The sequence below is a fragment of the Syngnathus acus genome, chromosome 24 (genome assembly GCF_901709675.1).
Source record: "Syngnathus acus chromosome 24, fSynAcu1.2, whole genome shotgun sequence".
In the NCBI taxonomy this organism is placed as follows: Eukaryota; Metazoa; Chordata; class Actinopteri; order Syngnathiformes; family Syngnathidae; genus Syngnathus; species Syngnathus acus.
Window position 1 is genome coordinate 2,393,787 of NC_051108.1, and position 17,429 is coordinate 2,411,215.

At 46.0% G+C, this 17,429-nt stretch overlaps 2 protein-coding genes across 5 annotated transcripts; one reads left to right on the forward strand and one right to left on the reverse strand.

The window, feature by feature from the left end:
- Window positions 1–1,137: 1,137 nt before the first annotated feature.
- prdm1c (PR domain containing 1c, with ZNF domain) lies at window positions 1,138–8,208 on the reverse strand. 3 transcript variants are annotated; one of them, XM_037244578.1, is made up of 7 exons: window positions 8,062–8,208; window positions 6,136–6,381; window positions 5,098–5,217; window positions 4,121–4,373; window positions 2,312–3,246; window positions 2,116–2,244; window positions 1,138–2,045 (listed from the first exon to the last, which is right to left on the reverse strand). In XM_037244578.1, exons 1-7 carry the CDS (start codon window positions 8,161–8,163, stop codon window positions 1,473–1,475), a joined length of 2,358 nt encoding a protein of 785 aa, XP_037100473.1. In that variant the 5' UTR covers window positions 8,164–8,208; the 3' UTR covers window positions 1,138–1,472. The 3 variants fall into 3 exon arrangements, with proteins under 3 accessions (XP_037100473.1, XP_037100471.1, XP_037100474.1); XM_037244576.1 differs by lacking the exon at window positions 8,062–8,208 and adding an exon at window positions 6,707–7,266; XM_037244579.1 differs by lacking the exons at window positions 5,098–5,217; window positions 8,062–8,208 and adding an exon at window positions 6,707–7,270.
- Window positions 4,457–17,421, forward strand: LOC119117930 (prolyl endopeptidase). 2 transcript variants are annotated; one of them, XM_037244581.1, is made up of 17 exons: window positions 4,457–4,473; window positions 5,723–5,818; window positions 9,318–9,401; window positions 10,499–10,593; window positions 13,269–13,343; window positions 13,446–13,579; window positions 13,654–13,784; window positions 13,861–14,070; window positions 14,195–14,316; window positions 14,390–14,495; window positions 14,588–14,779; window positions 14,854–15,051; window positions 15,140–15,243; window positions 15,314–15,545; window positions 15,613–15,744; window positions 15,837–15,993; window positions 16,812–17,421. In XM_037244581.1, exons 5-17 carry the CDS (start codon window positions 13,269–13,271, stop codon window positions 17,104–17,106), a joined length of 2,088 nt encoding a protein of 695 aa, XP_037100476.1. In that variant the 5' UTR covers window positions 4,457–4,473; window positions 5,723–5,818; window positions 9,318–9,401; window positions 10,499–10,593; the 3' UTR covers window positions 17,107–17,421. The 2 variants fall into 2 exon arrangements, with proteins under 2 accessions (XP_037100476.1, XP_037100475.1); XM_037244580.1 differs by lacking the exons at window positions 4,457–4,473; window positions 5,723–5,818; window positions 9,318–9,401; window positions 10,499–10,593 and adding an exon at window positions 12,811–13,033.
- Window positions 17,422–17,429: the final 8 nt, after the last annotated feature.

Below are 17,429 nucleotides of genomic sequence, written 5' to 3' on the forward strand. Positions count from 1 at the left end.
TTCAGGTGTACCTAATAACTTTATGCATTTTTTGTACGTGTCAAGAATGTGTATTTGACTACTTGCTCTTTATTTTGGGGGACACCAACACATATTACACAACGTAAAACACATATACATATTGTCATATAAAGCAGTTAACCAAATGTCAAATTTTTGTTTTCATGCCCAAAAAAATAAAAACAAGGAATAAAACACCAGACAAGTTTTAACAGGTTTTTAATGTTTATTAAAATAATAATAAAAGTAAATTTCAAACCAGCAATCTAATGTGAAATTGCAGTAGATATACCAAATGTCTGATTTTTATGTTTTAATTGGCAATTATAAAAACAAGGAATAAAACACCAGACAAGTTTTAATGAACATAAATGTTTATTCAAAATAATATTAAAAGTAAATTTCAAACCAGCAATCCAATGTGAAATTGCAGTAGATATATTGGAAACAATATTTAGGCGTATATATGCATACACGTTATTTAAAAACTACTATAGGTGTTGTAAAATCAAGATTACCCAAAGAGAAGCATAATCTCCCCGTTTTTGCATAACGGCGCATCCCTTCATGCGCGCATAAAAGAAGTGGTGTTTCAGTGAGTGGTTCTTTCTTTCCTTGGTAAATCGTTCTCGCGATGAACTGGAAATGCAAATCACACTGACTCGTTCACGCACAAATCCGTTCAGTTGACGAACGGGAATTGCAATTCACGACTCGTTCGTGAACAGGAAGTTACGTCATTTTCTTCTTCGTTTTCTTTTACGGCGAAGTGGCACCAGCTTCAATGCGCATTACCGGCACCTACTGGTTGAAGTCATATGAACTGAAAAAAGAACGAACCACTGTAGGAAGTGATTCGTTCACTGAAAGGAATCGTTCTTTTGAACGAATCGTTCACTCACGAGCCAACACTAGTAGCTAGCGAGCTACAAACAAACTCGAGGACCTCGCTTCGTAATGCATATTTAAATGTAAGTAGAGAGCTTGAAATGTTTGTAATATTCACTCGCACCCACTATGAGGTATCAGGTTGACACATTTTGTTGTAAATACATCCCACAGCAAATAACAGGAAGTTTATTTATTCACGTCCTCAAGCACCTACGTCAGCGGAGGTCGCTCACAAAAGGGCACACGTCACGAACAATGGAGGCTTCCTCCTCACACAGTCATACCTCTCCTTTATTTGTAGCTTTAATGAGATGACAAACACACATTCATTCTCACTCTTACTAGTAGGAATAAAAAAAAAAATATGCATGATGATATGTTTGTCTGACATGACAATATGACAACAGTGATGCTGAATGTGACAAAACCCTGTTTGTAGGAATCCTTAAGAACAATTGAATAAATTAGTAACTTTTTCTACAAGAAACCAACAAAGTGTCAGGCTGTGCAGGTGGAGTCTTGCTTCTTCACATGCAACAGATGAGGCTTTACCAGACAGCTGCTGAGTTGACCTGTAAGGATTATATGGCTGGATTAGAAAGGCTGTCTTCAGGCTCTGACATGCAGCCTGACTCCTGCTTGATACGCCTCGGACGCATAGGTAGAGGAGAGCCGAGGCAAATTTGCAAACCCTCGTTCGCCAATTCAAAGAGTTCAATGGCCGCCAGGGCGCCGTCTAGTTGTTCGGAGCTGCGAGCGTCCAAGGTTTGTATGAGGTGGAGCACATCCCTCTTGTCCATCTTGGCTTCGGCCGCCATGGCCTCCAGCTGCTCCGCCGCCTCGCTCACGTCGAACCTCTCGATCTCTGTGTTGACTCTGTGGATCTCCTCCGGGGAGTGCTTGCGTGAAGGCAGAGGCGAGAGAGGGCAGAAGCCCTGGAGGTGCACCTGAAGGCTGCACTGGTGGAAGTAGGCACAGGGGCAGCAGGGGCAGCGGTGTGGACGTTCTCCGGTGTGGAGGCGCTTGTGGAGCTTCAGGTGGATGAATTGAGTGAATCGGGCCGGGCACAGTTTGCACTGGTAGGGCCGCTCACCCGAATGCAACCTCTGGTGTGTCTTTAAATTACTGGTGCTGCTGAATCGCTTGTGGCATACCTGCGTCAAACAAGAAGGTCATTTCCAGGCCGAATTGTATCGCTTAGCGAGGGCCGATTGAAATGCTTACTTTGCACTCATGGGGCTTCTCTCCAGTGTGGACCAGGTAGTGTTTCTGCAAGTGTGCCAGCTGAGTGAAGTTCTTGTTGCAGGTTTGGCATCTGAAGGGGCGCTCACCGCTATGTACTCGCAGATGGACCTGAAGACAGCACTTGTTAGTGTTAACATACTTTAAATAATTTGGATGTCACGGAAAGTAGTCATACCTTGAGGTTCGACAACTGACCAAAGACTTTCCTGCAGATGTTGCACTCGTACCGGATCTTTCCGTTCTGCCTGGTGAGCGGGTATGACAAGGTCTTGTAGCCCATCACGTGTTCCTCCCGTTTGGGCTTCCTGAGGTCCGATGCATCCATTGTGCTGCTTTGCGAGGCCGTCGTCGGTTTTGAGGGATCACGGTGCAACGAAGCTGCCGTACCGAGCGGTGGAGAGCATCCTCCATGTGCGAGCGAGGGCTGCGCTCTGCACTTGGTGGTGACCACGGATGTGGCACTGGACGTGGATGCAGCTCCAGGATACTCGGAAGAACTCTTGAGGTAGTTTGTTTTGGGGGAGATGAGGTTCTTTTCATCTTTGCTCTCGCCGGTTGGAGACGGAATGAGGTCTTCTTTGGTGTTTGACAGTGCAAGTGTTAAGTTCTTGTGTTCCGGATGGAGGAGGTTAACATAGCCATCAAAAGGCAGTAAATGAGCCGAGAGAGTCAAGTAGGGTTTTAGTCCATCGGTGTAGGACAAGTACGGGTGAGGTAGAATGCTGTCATGGCAAGGTGAGTACTGGGGTAGAAGATAGGGAGCAGAATACACTCGCTCTGGTACTGAAGGTTCTGAGTAAGCTTTGGCCAGAACGTGGCTTGGGCTGTGCTGGAAGCTGAAGTGCAAACTGGAAGGAATGTGGCTACTTCGAGCTGTCCTTTTGGCAGCCGGAGGACTGCAGGACGGCAGAGGGGGCGGGGCTACATATCTGTGGACGGCTTCGGAATGGATCGGGTAGACCATGGGGAAAACCGGGAGGTTACCCTGAGATAAAGAACCGTCCATTTGTCGGTAAAGGCCAGCGAGCGGCTTGGGGGGGTCTTCTCGGAGGATCTCAGTCACGCTGTGTCCCCGTTTCGCCGGCGTCTTCTTCTGTGATTGACGACGTGCTGTTGGTGAAAGAAACAATGATTTTTAAAATATACCGCAAGCAGAACTTTTATTCTAGACAGGGAAATCCAATTGGACTCAGAATTGTCTCTTTTCAGATTTTCAAAGATATTTCAAGATTTGAAATAAATATTTATGAATCTAAAATGAATCTGTGTTTATGAGGTCATTGCTATGCTATGCTAACTACGCTACATTTTCCTGCACGCGCGTGTCACCTCTTCTTCTTTAACATATTTAGGCCTAATCTACTATTTTCCCTCGTGTGACCCCCCCCAACCTTGGGCAAACAAACAACCCGACACTCAATGAGAAATCAGTCTGTCAGCGGGTCGCCCTGTCAGGAAGTTCAAGTAGTCACTGGAGCGCTTCCTACTTCTCCTCCTTCTTAAGAGCCAAATAAATAAGACAAGTTGCACCAGAATGCTGTCAACAGCTCGGGCGGACATACAGTCATCCGTGTGTGTGTGTGTGTGTGTGTGTGTCATTGAACGTGGATGCCTTTCACTCAGGAAGCATGTGCGCTCTTTGTGTTTGTGAATGGCGAGTCGCGGGCTTTGTGCGGCCAACGAGCCGACAGCTTTGTCTCTCCGTGGCGTTTGAGAAGAAACTGACACAAGACCAGAAATTGGTCTCGTCTTACCTAGGAGGACTATGGCCACACCTGGGAGCGGGCCCTCCATTCAGGGGGTCTACTCTCTTTTGTGTCCCCCCCCCACCCCAGCTAACAAAAGCTTCCGTGGGCGTGACCCGCACAAAGGGTCGGCCACTTGTTTGATTACGGACACCATTTTTTTTCCATAGTTCCTCCAGGAGCAACCATCTCTTTGCCTCCTCAATCCTTTTTTTTTTTTTTTACACATAGCTACTTACCAGCACAGTCCATAGCAAGCTGCCCCAAGGGTGGGTTGTTACAACGCCGGGCTAGTTCCGAGCAGTACCACACCAGCAGCTCCTGACCAGGAAGAAGCGGCTTAACGGTGTAGAAGTAGATGTCCAGACCACTCTGGCACGCGATCAAGTTCTGCTCGTCCACGCCGCAGGCCGGGTTTACGTATCGCATCCAGTTGCTCTTGTCTTCATTCAAACCGTCTAGGATGTGGTGTAAGGTCCCATGGGAGAAGACCTGCAAGCGGGGGGGACGCAATCACACGATGACTAATCAGCTTTATGACGCGCTCTCAACCCGAAAGTATGAAGTCACGAAGCAGCCCGATGCTTTTATGGTAAATGCGATAGAATCTCTCTTGAGATAGGCGCCACGACATTGTGGCACGAAAAGTTAAAGAGGAAGTTTATTGAATGAGTACTGCGCTGTTTACACTCTCATTCGCTTCATCATGCGTGAGTCATCAATTTTATTGGCTCTCGGAAATTCTCAGTAACATTTTATGCGTCACATAAACCTACTTCAAGCAAACAGACTGCAAAAGTTATTAATAATATAATATAAGCAGACTTGTTTCAGATTCACAAAGCAACTTCTGTAGATGTGTCGGAACGTGAGTGTGTCACAAAGGTTGTCCCGAGTGTTATTTGGAAGGTGACGGTTCTCAGGCTTAAAAGCCACTTCCTTTTTTTGCTGCGTCTGTGCGCAAGCGTTCGCTACACTGGAAAAGCGCGGACATTTAACACGGCGTATTTACTGGCAGAGACGAGCGAAGCGAGCGGAGAAATGCTGCGTCACTGAAACCCAACAGCTGTGCGCTCGCGACCTCATACAGCCGACACCACGGCCATGTCAAAATTTACAGCAGGCAAAAACCACAACGGCTCATAAGCGCCGCCGCATCGAGGTCTCAGACGAAGCGAGAGGATGCGAATGGTTTTTCAGAACAAAACACGCTTACCCTCCAAAAATACTTTCGATTGGCATCTTTCAGCAGCGTTTCGTTGGTGTATCGTTCGCCCACCAAAGGCCCAAAGCGTGTCCCCTTCGGTATCAACTCTTTGCTGGTCACTCCGAGCACCTGTCCAAAACAAAAGCAGACTAAATGACAGTGTAGTTTACAGATTAAAGGGTTCCCAGCCTAATTAGAGGCATGGAGAACCAAAAGGGTTCATCTATGACATTATTAAGCACTTTTAAATACAGGCCAAACTAACCATTTTGTCCAAACTAGCCTGTGTAGCACTTAAGCTAATGCTTGGGAACGTAGCAAATGTGGGGTTTTGTCAGGGTTTGTAAAAGATTACATAAATGTTCAGTTTGAATTTTCCCCAAGCAAAGAAATTTAGGCTTGTCTCCGATATTTTTGATTCATGTGACCATAGTTCCTTGATGAAATCGAGCCACTGATAGCATTGGCTACCGTCATGCTAGCATCAGGCTAACTTAGACCATTCTCCCAGAACAACAAAGTGACACATTGTGCTTCTCCCCTTACTCATACTGAATATTTCAAAAGCCAATCATCCAAGTTGTCTTTCCTCTGCATTAAAATTTCACCGCTACTCATGTTCTGTCACATCCAGGTGTGAAACGCGCCGCTTTCGACCCTCCAGGGTGGGAAAGAGAGGATCGAGTATCATGGGCATCCCCTCCCCTGCTACCCATGCATCATCTACGAGGTTAATCTTTTACTGTCTTGCCTTACTATCTACGATCTCCTGCTATGGGGTTAAACATAAACCACCTTACAACTTGCTTGCAAATAAAACTGCGGGTTCTTGGTGCCTCTACTTTACGGTGTAATTGAGCGCTGGAACAAAAAGGGGCCGAGAATCCGAGGTAACTACTAATCACGCGGACCCCGAGGCTAAGTGCCGAGGGGCTCGGCAATTGTCTCAGGCTTTGCGTCGACGTAGCAAAGGTTGAGATTAGACAACATGTTGAGTATTTCCCGCCTGGTGATGGATGAGTTGATGGAGTGACGCAAGTGTCTTACTTGTGCTGAGTCCAGGCGGCGTTTCAAGGCCAAGTTCCTGGGCAAGGACCTCTCGGCTCGCGTTTTGATGGAGTTTTTGGACACTTCCTCCAGAGGTTGATCCTTGACGATGTACGTGCACTTCTTCTCAAAGTCAGCCTCGCTCCACGACGTCATGTCCGAGTCCACAGACTCGGCCGTTGCAACTGCCATGACCTCTGACCCTTCAGAGGTTAACATGACCGTGCTGCACCCAGAGGACCAGGCCTGGAGGAAGCAAGATTTTCACCAGGTTATTTCCCAAGAGTCCCTTTGTGGGAGTCGGCTACAATCGTGACCTTAAGACTGTGCTTGCGTTGATGGGTGTCTAACTCAAGGCCCGGGGGCCAAATACGGCCCGCCACGTCATTTTATGTGGCCCGCGAAGACAAATCAACTTCATGTCAGTACTAAAATTGCAAATTATCTTCACTGATGGCCGGATGATCGATGGTGGCTATAGAAACAAAATGGTCCTTAGAACGAGCTGTTATTTCTCCATCCCAGGAAATATGTTCTGGATCTAAAATTACAGCGAGGAGAAGCTACTTACTTTCCCAGCCTCGGCTACTACCGGACAAACAAACTTCAAAGCGGGGCCCTCATGCTCGCTGCCCCTCTGCCCCCACTGTCCCATACATCCTGTGAAAATCCCAGTCACAAACCCCGGAGCTGCGAGGGAGGTTCCTGTGCGCGTCATTCCCCACGCAAAAAGTCCACTTTCACAAAGAAACCAGCCAACGTTGGTTCTCACTGAATCCGCCAGACTTCCTCCGACACCAAATGAGAGGCTCTGTCCTCGCGTCCTCGCTTGTGTACTGTCTCTCCCGCCGGTTCACATGAAGATTGTAGACAGATATCTCGCCCGCAAACCCTCCCACCCGCGACCGACGGGATGAACCAGAGAAGACAGAAGAAGCTTTGATTAAGAAAAAAACAACAATACTGGGATATGCCCTCACAGAATGGCTTCCTCCTCAGGCTCCTTAAGTTGCCACTCAGATGATGATAAGATAGCAAACAGTTCAAATGTGACCAAGTGCTTTTTGGTTGAAACAAATCTTGGATTGATTTATCTGAATTTTAAAATTAAAACAACGTTTACAAACATGCCCAAGACCCAAAATAGAAAACTTTGTGTGACCGCATAGTGGCAAAAGATTTTAAATGGTTTTAGGCCTGCTTATTGTTGATTGCATTTGTTAAAAAAAAAAAATTAAACCAGGTGAGGCTGACTTGACCATTATTATTCAAAACATTCTTGTCACCATTTTGAATGTAATGTTTTAAAGCAATCAAATGAACGGCGAGACTTAAAACATCAATACATCTAATTTACGATTTGTAAAATTAGTAAATTCTTTGCACAACTATTTAAAAATTACTTTTAAAAATTTGAATTTTTTTGTCTGCGTCATTTTTAGGCAAAAGACATTTATTCAACAACAAATGAATTAATTACAAGAACTACAAAAAAAATTTATGAATAATTTCGGGCCTTCAACTAATTTAAATGACTCAAGTTACAGTGCAACTTAAATGATCAAATAAAAATAAAGCACACAACCAACAAAAATTTCAAACCTGAATCAACAAAATCCAATTTAAAATGACCTTCGGTTCCACACAATATCCGACAACGCCGACTCCCCCCTTTAATCACACTTCTAAACCACGCAAACAGCATTAACTTTTCACCCCGTTTGTCTGTCAAAACGCGCCTGCCTCGGAATGAGTGTCACAAAGTTGACAGCTCACACCGAAAGCGTGGATGCCGGTGGTGACTCTGCAGAAAGCATCTGAAAATCAAGACATGACTCAAAGGTGCCCAGCTGTCACCTCTTGTCAATCAGAACACCCAAAAAAAAAAAAAAAGCCATTCTTTGGAAAAGGATGTAAAGCACTTACCGTGAAGCCTTGAGAGGAGCCGCACATAAGTGAGGCTGTGGGCTGAGCGGGAGTGTGCGTGAGCAACCGGTGGCTCTGGAAAGCTCTCTCTCGCTCTGTCATTCACTCTCTCACTCTCTTGCTGGCTCGGGCAGCCTCTATCTACCTGTTTGTGACTGACTACAGGCACTTTGCCGCCCCATCCTCCTCCCCTTTTGCCCCATGGCTCCTCCTTGCAGTGTGTTTGTGTGTCACTCACTTGCCCCAAGGCGTTAGGCTTTCTCTAAAGTGGGGGGGGGGGGAAGTCTGTCACCCAGCTATGTCCGGATCAGACAAATACGTCTTCATTCTCTCAAACATCTACTTCCATCCGTCTCCGACAAGCATGCTGGCTTTGTGTTTTGGAAGAAGAGGTTGTTAATAGAGGGTGACATCATTTGGCGAAAGCTTTGACTGGCCCGGTAAACGCTGCTAACCATGTGACCGGCTTCAAAAAAATTTTTTTATGGTTTATGACATTGGATGATTACCAGCATTCGGCCAAAAGCGCAATTGAGTAGATTGCCGCCATATTGTTTGTAGCTTCTTTCTGCATTGCAACAATAAGCGTGTTGCGCTGCATGTCGACGCATGGGCTAGCTTTCACTCACGTCCCCCACTCCTCTTGTCCTGCCTTCCAAAAGCAACATTTACCTTGGCGCCGCGCCAGCCCATTCGAGAAGCGCCTGGATTTCCGCACACATCATTCTCGTGCTTGACACGCGACACGCCGCAAACAACCTGCCCCGTGTGTTTCCATTCAGCGCTGCTCTCGCCCCTCGCGGCGGAGACGTGCCTTCTGTGCTATTGTCTTTTTTTTTTTTTTTCTTGGTTGCTTTTCTGACACATCCTGTCCTGCTCGCCACACCTGACTAAGCTACTAATTACAACTGCTGACATGAGCCAGCGTGTAATTTAGAATCCGCTCCTGCGTCTCACTCTGGCTATTTCTCCTTGCCTTGGGTCATCTCATTCATCACCTTCTATTTATCTCCCCTCCACTTCCTCTCCATGGCTTCCCTATCCCACTCTCGTCTGCCGACCTTTTAATACTCGCGTGCATTGTGTGAGCCGTCCACATGCGGATTTGCGTGTTCGTAGTTCTTGCCTGCTAGCTTTGGGTGGGACAACTTAATGTTTGATGAGAAGTGCTTTTATTGTGATGGGACAAACCTCACAAGGACAAAGTTTGCTCTTGCAATGCAATGGCCTGACTTCTTTTTTTTTTTTTCTTCCAGATTCAAGGCACCAAAACATCCACCACCCACCTCGAAGTCCACCAACTGTCTTTTCTCCACCGGCGGATGATCTCTTGTTGACAGGTTATTATCATAGTTTTGAGGCTGAGAGGAATGTCACTGTGCTACACGCACACGCACATGTCCACACCATGCACAGCCCTTTATTGTGCAAACTATAAATGTCAATAATTTAAATTTGAAAATTGTAACAACTAAAATGATTGTTTGACCCCCTAAAAATACTTGTGTAGTCGCACTAGTGAACGGGCCGGTCTTGTCATATGTTTGTTTTGATGAGGCGTGGGCGTCTTGCACTGTCATTTATTATTGAGCAAGAGGACACGAGCAGAACAATACGGCTTGATTCCAAAAGCTTTACAGCTTCTGGAATGGCGTGTGTTGTAAACGGGGCAACTTTGAAGGCGCCCCGGTGACAACACGGGTGACATCACCAGGTGCCGCCGTGTCTGTCTGCCTGTGACACTTTTTTACAATTGCGCAGCACAGACGCACTCTCTCCCTCTTCTCTGGGGAGCAGTCAGACGGCACTGCCCTCCACCTGTCTCCATGTCTTACCTACCCTAGTCATTAACAGGGTTCTGGAGCCCCACTGTAAGTGCACATGTCAACAGCAAAATTACAGGGCGCACCTCACCACACATATTTGTTTTGCTTTTAAAAGGTAATATCCGTCTGCACGCAAAGCTTGCTGCCCGGCCACCTTTTTTTTTTTTTTTTTTTTAAACCAAGACAAAATGAGGTTCAAAGACAGAGGAAAAGGGGGATGATGGACACTTTGAAGTACATCAGGGGTCTTCTTTTGTCCTCTTACCTCGCACTGAACTCTGTAAATCAATAATCAATACGCAAGAAATAGCATCAAAACAATACAAACTGCAAACTTTTGGATCTCTCTTCTTAGGTTTTTAAATATAATCTCACATTAGGACAGACAAATGCCCGCTATGACAGTTTTGCGTGGGCAGCCCGGCTGGTTTGACGAGTCGGAAAGCGCGGTGCCAGAGTACAAGATACGAATCACTCACGCGATTCTCTTTTTTTTTCAACCATGACGTCGTTTCTTTCATGGCAACATTTTAAAGCAAGTGTAAATATCAATGCATGTGTGTCATGTATTTTTTTTGTACCGACTGTCCCTTTATCCTGGCATCTTTCAGCAGGCCGCCCACGAGTGTCTCTGACTTCCTTTCAACGTTATCAACGCAAACAATGACAAACTTCCCTTCCACTCTGGCTAATTGGCAGGTTCTTGGTAATGTTTTTTTATTTTATATCTGACGTACGATGGCATTAGTACACAGAAACTAATCTTCTAATTCGGTTTCCGCATAACTTTGATGGACGTTGGGGCCAGCATGTTTTGACAGCTCCGTTTTTTTTTTTTTGTGAGCGTATCAAGCAAGTCAAAACTATCAAAAGCTGATGACCTAACGTCTCTCCAAAGGAGACTTGAAAGGAGGTAGAAAAAAGGAACTGTACTATAACTTTAGGGTTTTTATATAGGTGACTTATTATGCAGGTCGGAGAACTCCGAAGTTACAATTTGTAATTTCTCGCGTCCTGTTGACATTTGACGGGACAGGTCATCGTGATCGTAGACTGTCGCCCGGGCCCTCGTGGCTAATAACAGCCCGAATGAGACAAACAAGCAGGAAGCCGTCCTCTGTGATCACACTTAAAAGCATCCTTGAGCATTGCTATGTCACCGTGGCGTCCCCCTCTTGAACAACTGCTATTAGAATGAATGGATAACTTCAATTTAGCTGAGGTCATGTCATTTGTGCTATAGCACAGTTTATATTTAATACAGAGCATTGATTCAATCTCTCTCTACTGCTGTTTGTGGAAGTCATTCCATCTGTCTGACTTCCTCTTCCTCTTGCCTGTTGTTGTTATTGTAGTAGCCGCTTCCACGGGCCTATACATCAATTCTACCCGGCAACAAGCGACCAACATGTGACAATTTGATCTATTATTTGTCATTGGTGCATCTGAGTGAGCATATGGAAGTTAGTAGTAACCTCGCGATGACCTTCGCCCAAAAACACAACAGGTAGTCGTTCTTCTTCATCCGCTAGAACCGAGACAGGTGCTTCCTCTTGCGATGAGTTTGCGGAGGGCTGGGGGCTTGTCCCATCTTTTTCTGTCACCGGATAATGGCGTAAAAACCACGGAAGGAGGAGGAGCTTTAATTCCTACATTTCCGGCTCATGTCAAAAGCCACTTACTCACTGAATAAAAGGGCCATTTTTTTTTCCAACGCAAAGACCCTCATTCAAATTCTCAGTGTTTGTCTCCCCCCCTGGTTAGAGGACAATGGTTTCCCTGACCCATATCCGACAGAGGCGGACAGGAAAACATCCTCTTTGCGATCGTGGGGTATCCCCTGGGAAGAAGAATAGAATTGGGTGGAGGCCAGGACCATCCTTTGTCCCAAAACGTGCACCTTTAAGAATTTCCATGAGTATGCCTCAACTTGAGCCATTGAATTCCATCTCCCATCCACTTTCGCTTTGCATACTTCCAGCCACCACCGACCAACCTTTTCTTTTTGAAGTAGGACACACATGATGATAAATCTGAAAGTAAGAACTGCGTGGAATGCACCAGACGACATCTGACCGTCTTGATAAGCCACGGTATCCAAACAATGCGCTCCATTTTTACTGCCGAGACAGCGCCGTGTCACAAAAACCTGTTTCCAGGGTCTTATCGACATAGCTGCGAAGAAGCCAATAAGTCGTGGCGTGCAGTGTTGAAACCGCTGCTAAGATGTAGCCGACAACAACGCGCCAGATTTCCAAGAGTGAGTCATTTTTATTTTAGTTCCGAGAGCTTGACCCGAACGCCTCAAGTTACGTGCCGCATCGTTCTTCCTTATCTGCATGCTATCGATCTTGTGCAAGAATGGGCGCCAGTGATAATTCTCGCCAAATCAAGATTGATTGATCAAGTCAGGCGAGGAAGGAAGGAAGGGAGGGGTAAGGGGGTGGAGATGAACAGAAAAAAAAAGAAAGAAAGAGGAGGTTGAGGTCTCTCCTTCTCTGTCACATAGATAAGACTTGATGATGGAGATTCCCGGTAGACCCACATAGCCTTTAGCTAAAGGTGAAAAGGTCAACATTTACAACTGAACCCTTCACACTTAAATGGACTACCGGGAAATATCCAAACTAAAACTACACCAATTTTTCATTTTATACATTTCCATTCATTCCTTTCAGTCCAGTGCCACGTGGCGGCCCATCAATAAATACTTTGTGAAACATGTCGAAATGGAATATTTTACACAATGCCTTTTTAATACATTTTAAATTCACAAAAGTTCACAAAATAGTCTCAGAGGGAAAAAAAAGCTTAATGTTGTTGGATAAACTATTAGCGCCATTGTTACTGTGGCAATCTTTTTTCCTGATGACAGGGGGCGCTCTAGATTTTCGCTCACGTCCAAGCAGATCTAATGTCACCTCTTGACAGTGCTTGTTGACGGTCTATGTCAGCGAAGCTTCTAGAGAGTCTCCCGTGCCAATTTTATTTTTAATCGTCTCGAATTAATGTTCTACGTCCTCCAGAGAGCCATATCAAAACCTCCGTTTCGTGCACTGGGACATTTTTTTTTCGTACGCAATTCCCGAAAAGTGTCATCCAGAATGGCTTTTCAGTACCCTACCGCTTACCGTGACGATGCAGTTGTAAGTAAAGTGTGTTAGCCCGAATGGGCTTAGCGTGCTAATCAACCGGGCTGCTGTCATTATGCTCTTCCATTCATTGAGGAGAACGGCTTCTTTTGTTAGCATGCTAGTTAGCTTAGCAGTGTTCTTGAAGCTAACTTCGATTAGCGCACTCCTCATTTCAGGATGACTCATGGACAGTTCCTTGCTACTTCTAATGATGTGATTATGATTTTGACATGTTTATGTATCCTAGATGGATAACTATCATGGGTATAAAATACCCGATCCATACAGCTGGCTGGAGGACCCCGACAGTGAAAAGACGCAGGTAGAAACCTGGTTGGTTAAGTCTGGTTGACTGTTTAAGTAGACCAGAAAGATGTTTAAAACTTTTAAAAGCTAAATCATGTCATTCCATTTGATTTTATAGGCGTTCGTGAGTGCTCAGAATCAGCTCACGTTGCCGTATTTGGAGCACTGCGAGGTGCGGGATCTGTTCAAGGAGCGCATGACTGAGCTGTATGACTATCCCAAGTATAGCTGTCCCTTCAAAAGGGGAAACAGGTAAGGCTGGCAACAACAGAACCCAGTCATTGCCCAATTCTGGAATGATTGATGTCAACGGCCGGCATCTCCAGGTACTTCCACTTCTACAACACTGGCCTCCAGAACCAGAGTGTGATGTATTTGCAAGAGAGCCTGGATGCAGAACCTACCGTCTTTTTAGATCCCAACACGTTTTCTGAAGATGGCACAGTTGCCTTGCGAGGTAATAACCGAGACTTCATTTCTTCACATTCAATTCTTAAGAGACAAATACACAAACATTTTGCCTCCTCTTGAAGGCTACGCGTTCTCGGAAGATGGCGAGTACTTGGCGTACGGCACGAGCGCCAGCGGCTCGGACTGGGTGGAGATGCATTTCCTTCGGGTGGAAGGCGCCGTGGAACTCGAGGACCGTCTGGAACGAGTCAAGTTTAGCTGCATGTCGTGGACGCATGACGGGAAGGGCCTCTTTTATAATTCATACCCCGAGCAAGAGGGAAAGAGTGATGGTGAGGTCATGAGGTCGTTCTGTTCTCTTCTTTTTTGTGACCTTATCGACTTGTGTTGCAAGTTAGTAGTGGGAATCATTGTTTGTATTTCAACATTATTGAAAATAAACATGCTCCCTTCTAGGCACTGAGACATCAACTAATTTGGACCAGAAGCTCTACTACCACATTTTGGGCACGCCGCAGTCTGAGGACGTGCTTTGCGCGGAATTTCCCGATCATCCCAAGTGGATGAGTGGAGCTGAGGTAATTTGTCTAACTTTTTTTTTTTTTTTGCTTTGTTATTTCTATTGACTGAGAGATGACAACTGTTGTGCAGGTTTCAGATGATGGCCGCTATGTGCTGCTGTCCATCAGGGAAGGCTGTGATCCCGTCAACAGACTCTGGTATTGTGACCTCAAGAAGACCCCTCAGGGCATTACAGGCATGTTTGATATTTGTGTGTGCCATTATTGCTTTTTTAGTTTCTCGAAATGTGTGCGTTGAAGTTTTCTATCCTCTTTTCTGCAAATCCAGGCCTTCTGCCCTGGGTGAAGCTCATCGACAACTTTGACGCCGAGTATGAGTACGTCACCAACGAGGGCACGGTGTTTACGTTCAAGACCAACCTGGACGCGCCGCGTTACCGCCTCATCAACATCGACTTTGCCTCGCCGGCGCCGAGCGACTGGGCGGAGCTCATCCCTCAGCATGACAAGGATGTCATTGGTGAGCGGCGTCACGCGCGCATGAATCCTCGAGATGCATTTATGTAACGCATCGTGCTGTCTTAACGTTTGCAGTATTCGCCACCTGCACCTACTCCAGCTACCTGTTTGTGTGTTTCCTTCACGACGTGAAGAATGTCTTGAAAATGTATCGCCTCGCTTCCGGGGAGGAGCTCAGGACCTTTCCGCTAGATGTCGGCTCCGTGGTTGGTTTCACGGGAAGGAAGCGCGACTCTGAGATCTTTTATTATTTTACTTCCTTCCTCTCGCCAGGTACTCCATTGAACTCTGAGCATGTGTGTGACTTCAGAGGTCTTTGTATTTTCTCATTGAAGAATTGTTCTCATTTTTTTTACTCCAGCCATCATTTATCACTGCGATTTGACCAAGGAGCCTCTGCAGCCCCACATCTTCAGAGAGGTCGTAGTCAAAGGCTTCGACCCATCTGACTACCAGACCACCCAGGTAACATGCATAAAATCTCCCAGTTCAATTTTCCCACCTCACCATCATCTGCCTTCTACTTCCTGTCCAGATCTTCTACGCTTCCAAGGACGGCACTCAAGTCCCAATGTTCATCGTCCACAAGAAGGGCATCAAGCTAGACGGCTCCCACCCGGGCTTCCTCTACGGCTACGGCGGCTTCAACATCTCCATCACGCCCAGCTTCAGCGTCTCGCGGCTCATCTTTGTGCGACACCTGGGCGGAGTCCTGGCCGTCGCCAACATCCGGGGAGGAGGGGAGTACGGCGAGACCTGGCATAAAGGTGGCGAGAGTTAGCAGACACAATTTGACAGAAAATGACCCATGCGTGACGCTTCTTCCTCTTTTAGCGGGCATGCTAGCCAACAAGCAGAATTGCTTCACAGACTTTCAATGTGCGGCCGAGTACCTCATCAAGGAGGGCTACACCTCTCCGTCCAAGCTCACCATCAACGGAGGCTCAAATGGCGGCCTGCTCGTAGGTACGCGTCACCCGTAGATGCTAACAAAACAATATTCTCCCTTTTACCGCGGCACTCCGTGATGTGTTTTTTTTTTTTTTCCCCTCTCCCAGCGGCGTGTGTGAACCAGCGGCCGGAGCTGTTTGGCTGTGCCGTCGCTCAGGTGGGCGTTATGGACATGCTCAAATTCCACAAGTTCACCATCGGCCACGCCTGGACCACCGACTTTGGCTGCTCGGAAGAAAAGGAACAGTTCGAATGGCTTATCAAGTGAGTGAAACGCATGGTGGCTTTCATAGTTTTTAGGTTGACTTGCCAGAGTAGTTTACATGTAATAATACATTCAGAATGAAAATATTTTCCTTAATCTACAAAACAAGTAATATGTTACATACAAAAAAAATACAGATTTCATATATATTAATTTCAAGAATAATTACCAGCAATTGCTGTAGCTGACATTGTGGTGTCTCTCTTGAAACAACAGTGCCTCCGCTGGCTGTTGCCAAGTAGTGCACTCCAGTTTGCATCAACACAGTCATCAAAAATCTATTCCACAAAAAATTTATCAAGTGATCAAAATATGATTATTATGCCAAGAGCAAGTTGAGATAAGAAAACTTTATAGTTTTTTAAATTTAATTGTGTGTGTGTGTATTTCTCCAATTATGTTCGCATACCTTCATATATAAATTTTTCCAAGGTATTTCAATCTAGCTTTTTAGAGTTTTATTTCAAGGTCCTTTTTGAGTTACTAAATATGATTTATTTAACAAAGCTGCTGTTTAGGAACAAATGTCTAATATTAGTTTAAGATTTGATTTGACAAGATCAGGTTGCAAACTTCCTGAGAACTAATACGAATGAAGTCTTTAAAATGGCGTGCACTCAAAAATGTTACAACAGTCGTCTCGTGAAAGGACTGTGAGATTCAAACAGCAGGAATGGAAATCAACAGAATTTTCAATATCAACGACTACTAATTTGCCGTATGTGAAGAGCGAAGAGGCAACTAACGTTGCTGAGTCCCCCTCCCCCCTTTTTTTTTCACAACTCTTGGAATATGTCTCGCCCTCCCGCCCCGCCAGATACTCCCCTCTCCACAACATCCGAGTACCCGAGGACAATGGGGTCCAGTACCCCGCCGTCCTCCTGCTGACGGGCGACCACGACGACCGCGTGGTGCCCCTTCACTCGCTCAAATACATCGCCACCCTTCAGCACACGGTGGGTCGCAGCGGCAAGCAGTCCAACCCCCTCTTCATCCTCGTGGACACAAAGTCGGGCCACGGCGCCGGCAAGCCCACCAGCAAGGTCATCCAGGAGGTGGCCGACACCTACGCATTCATCGCCCGTTGTCTCAAAATCTCCTGGGTCAAATAACATCCATCTCCTGTCGACGAACCACAAGCTAATGTGCAAAGGCCATACGTGGGGGTGGGGTTAATGTGATTGGCCAATCAGCTGCTGTCATGAGGCTTGAGTGGCAGCCCTTCACATGGCGGATGCTCTGTATTATTTATTGTTGTTATATCGGCTTGCACGTTTCTCATCAGGATGCACCGTTCAAATGGTGTGTGCATGTGTGTATGGATGGAATTCGCCACAAAGTTACAGATTTCTACCTCTTGTCATTGGCTGATTGTTATCATTTGAAAGGGAGCAAAACACAATAAACATCTTTTTTAAGCACTGATACATCTGCT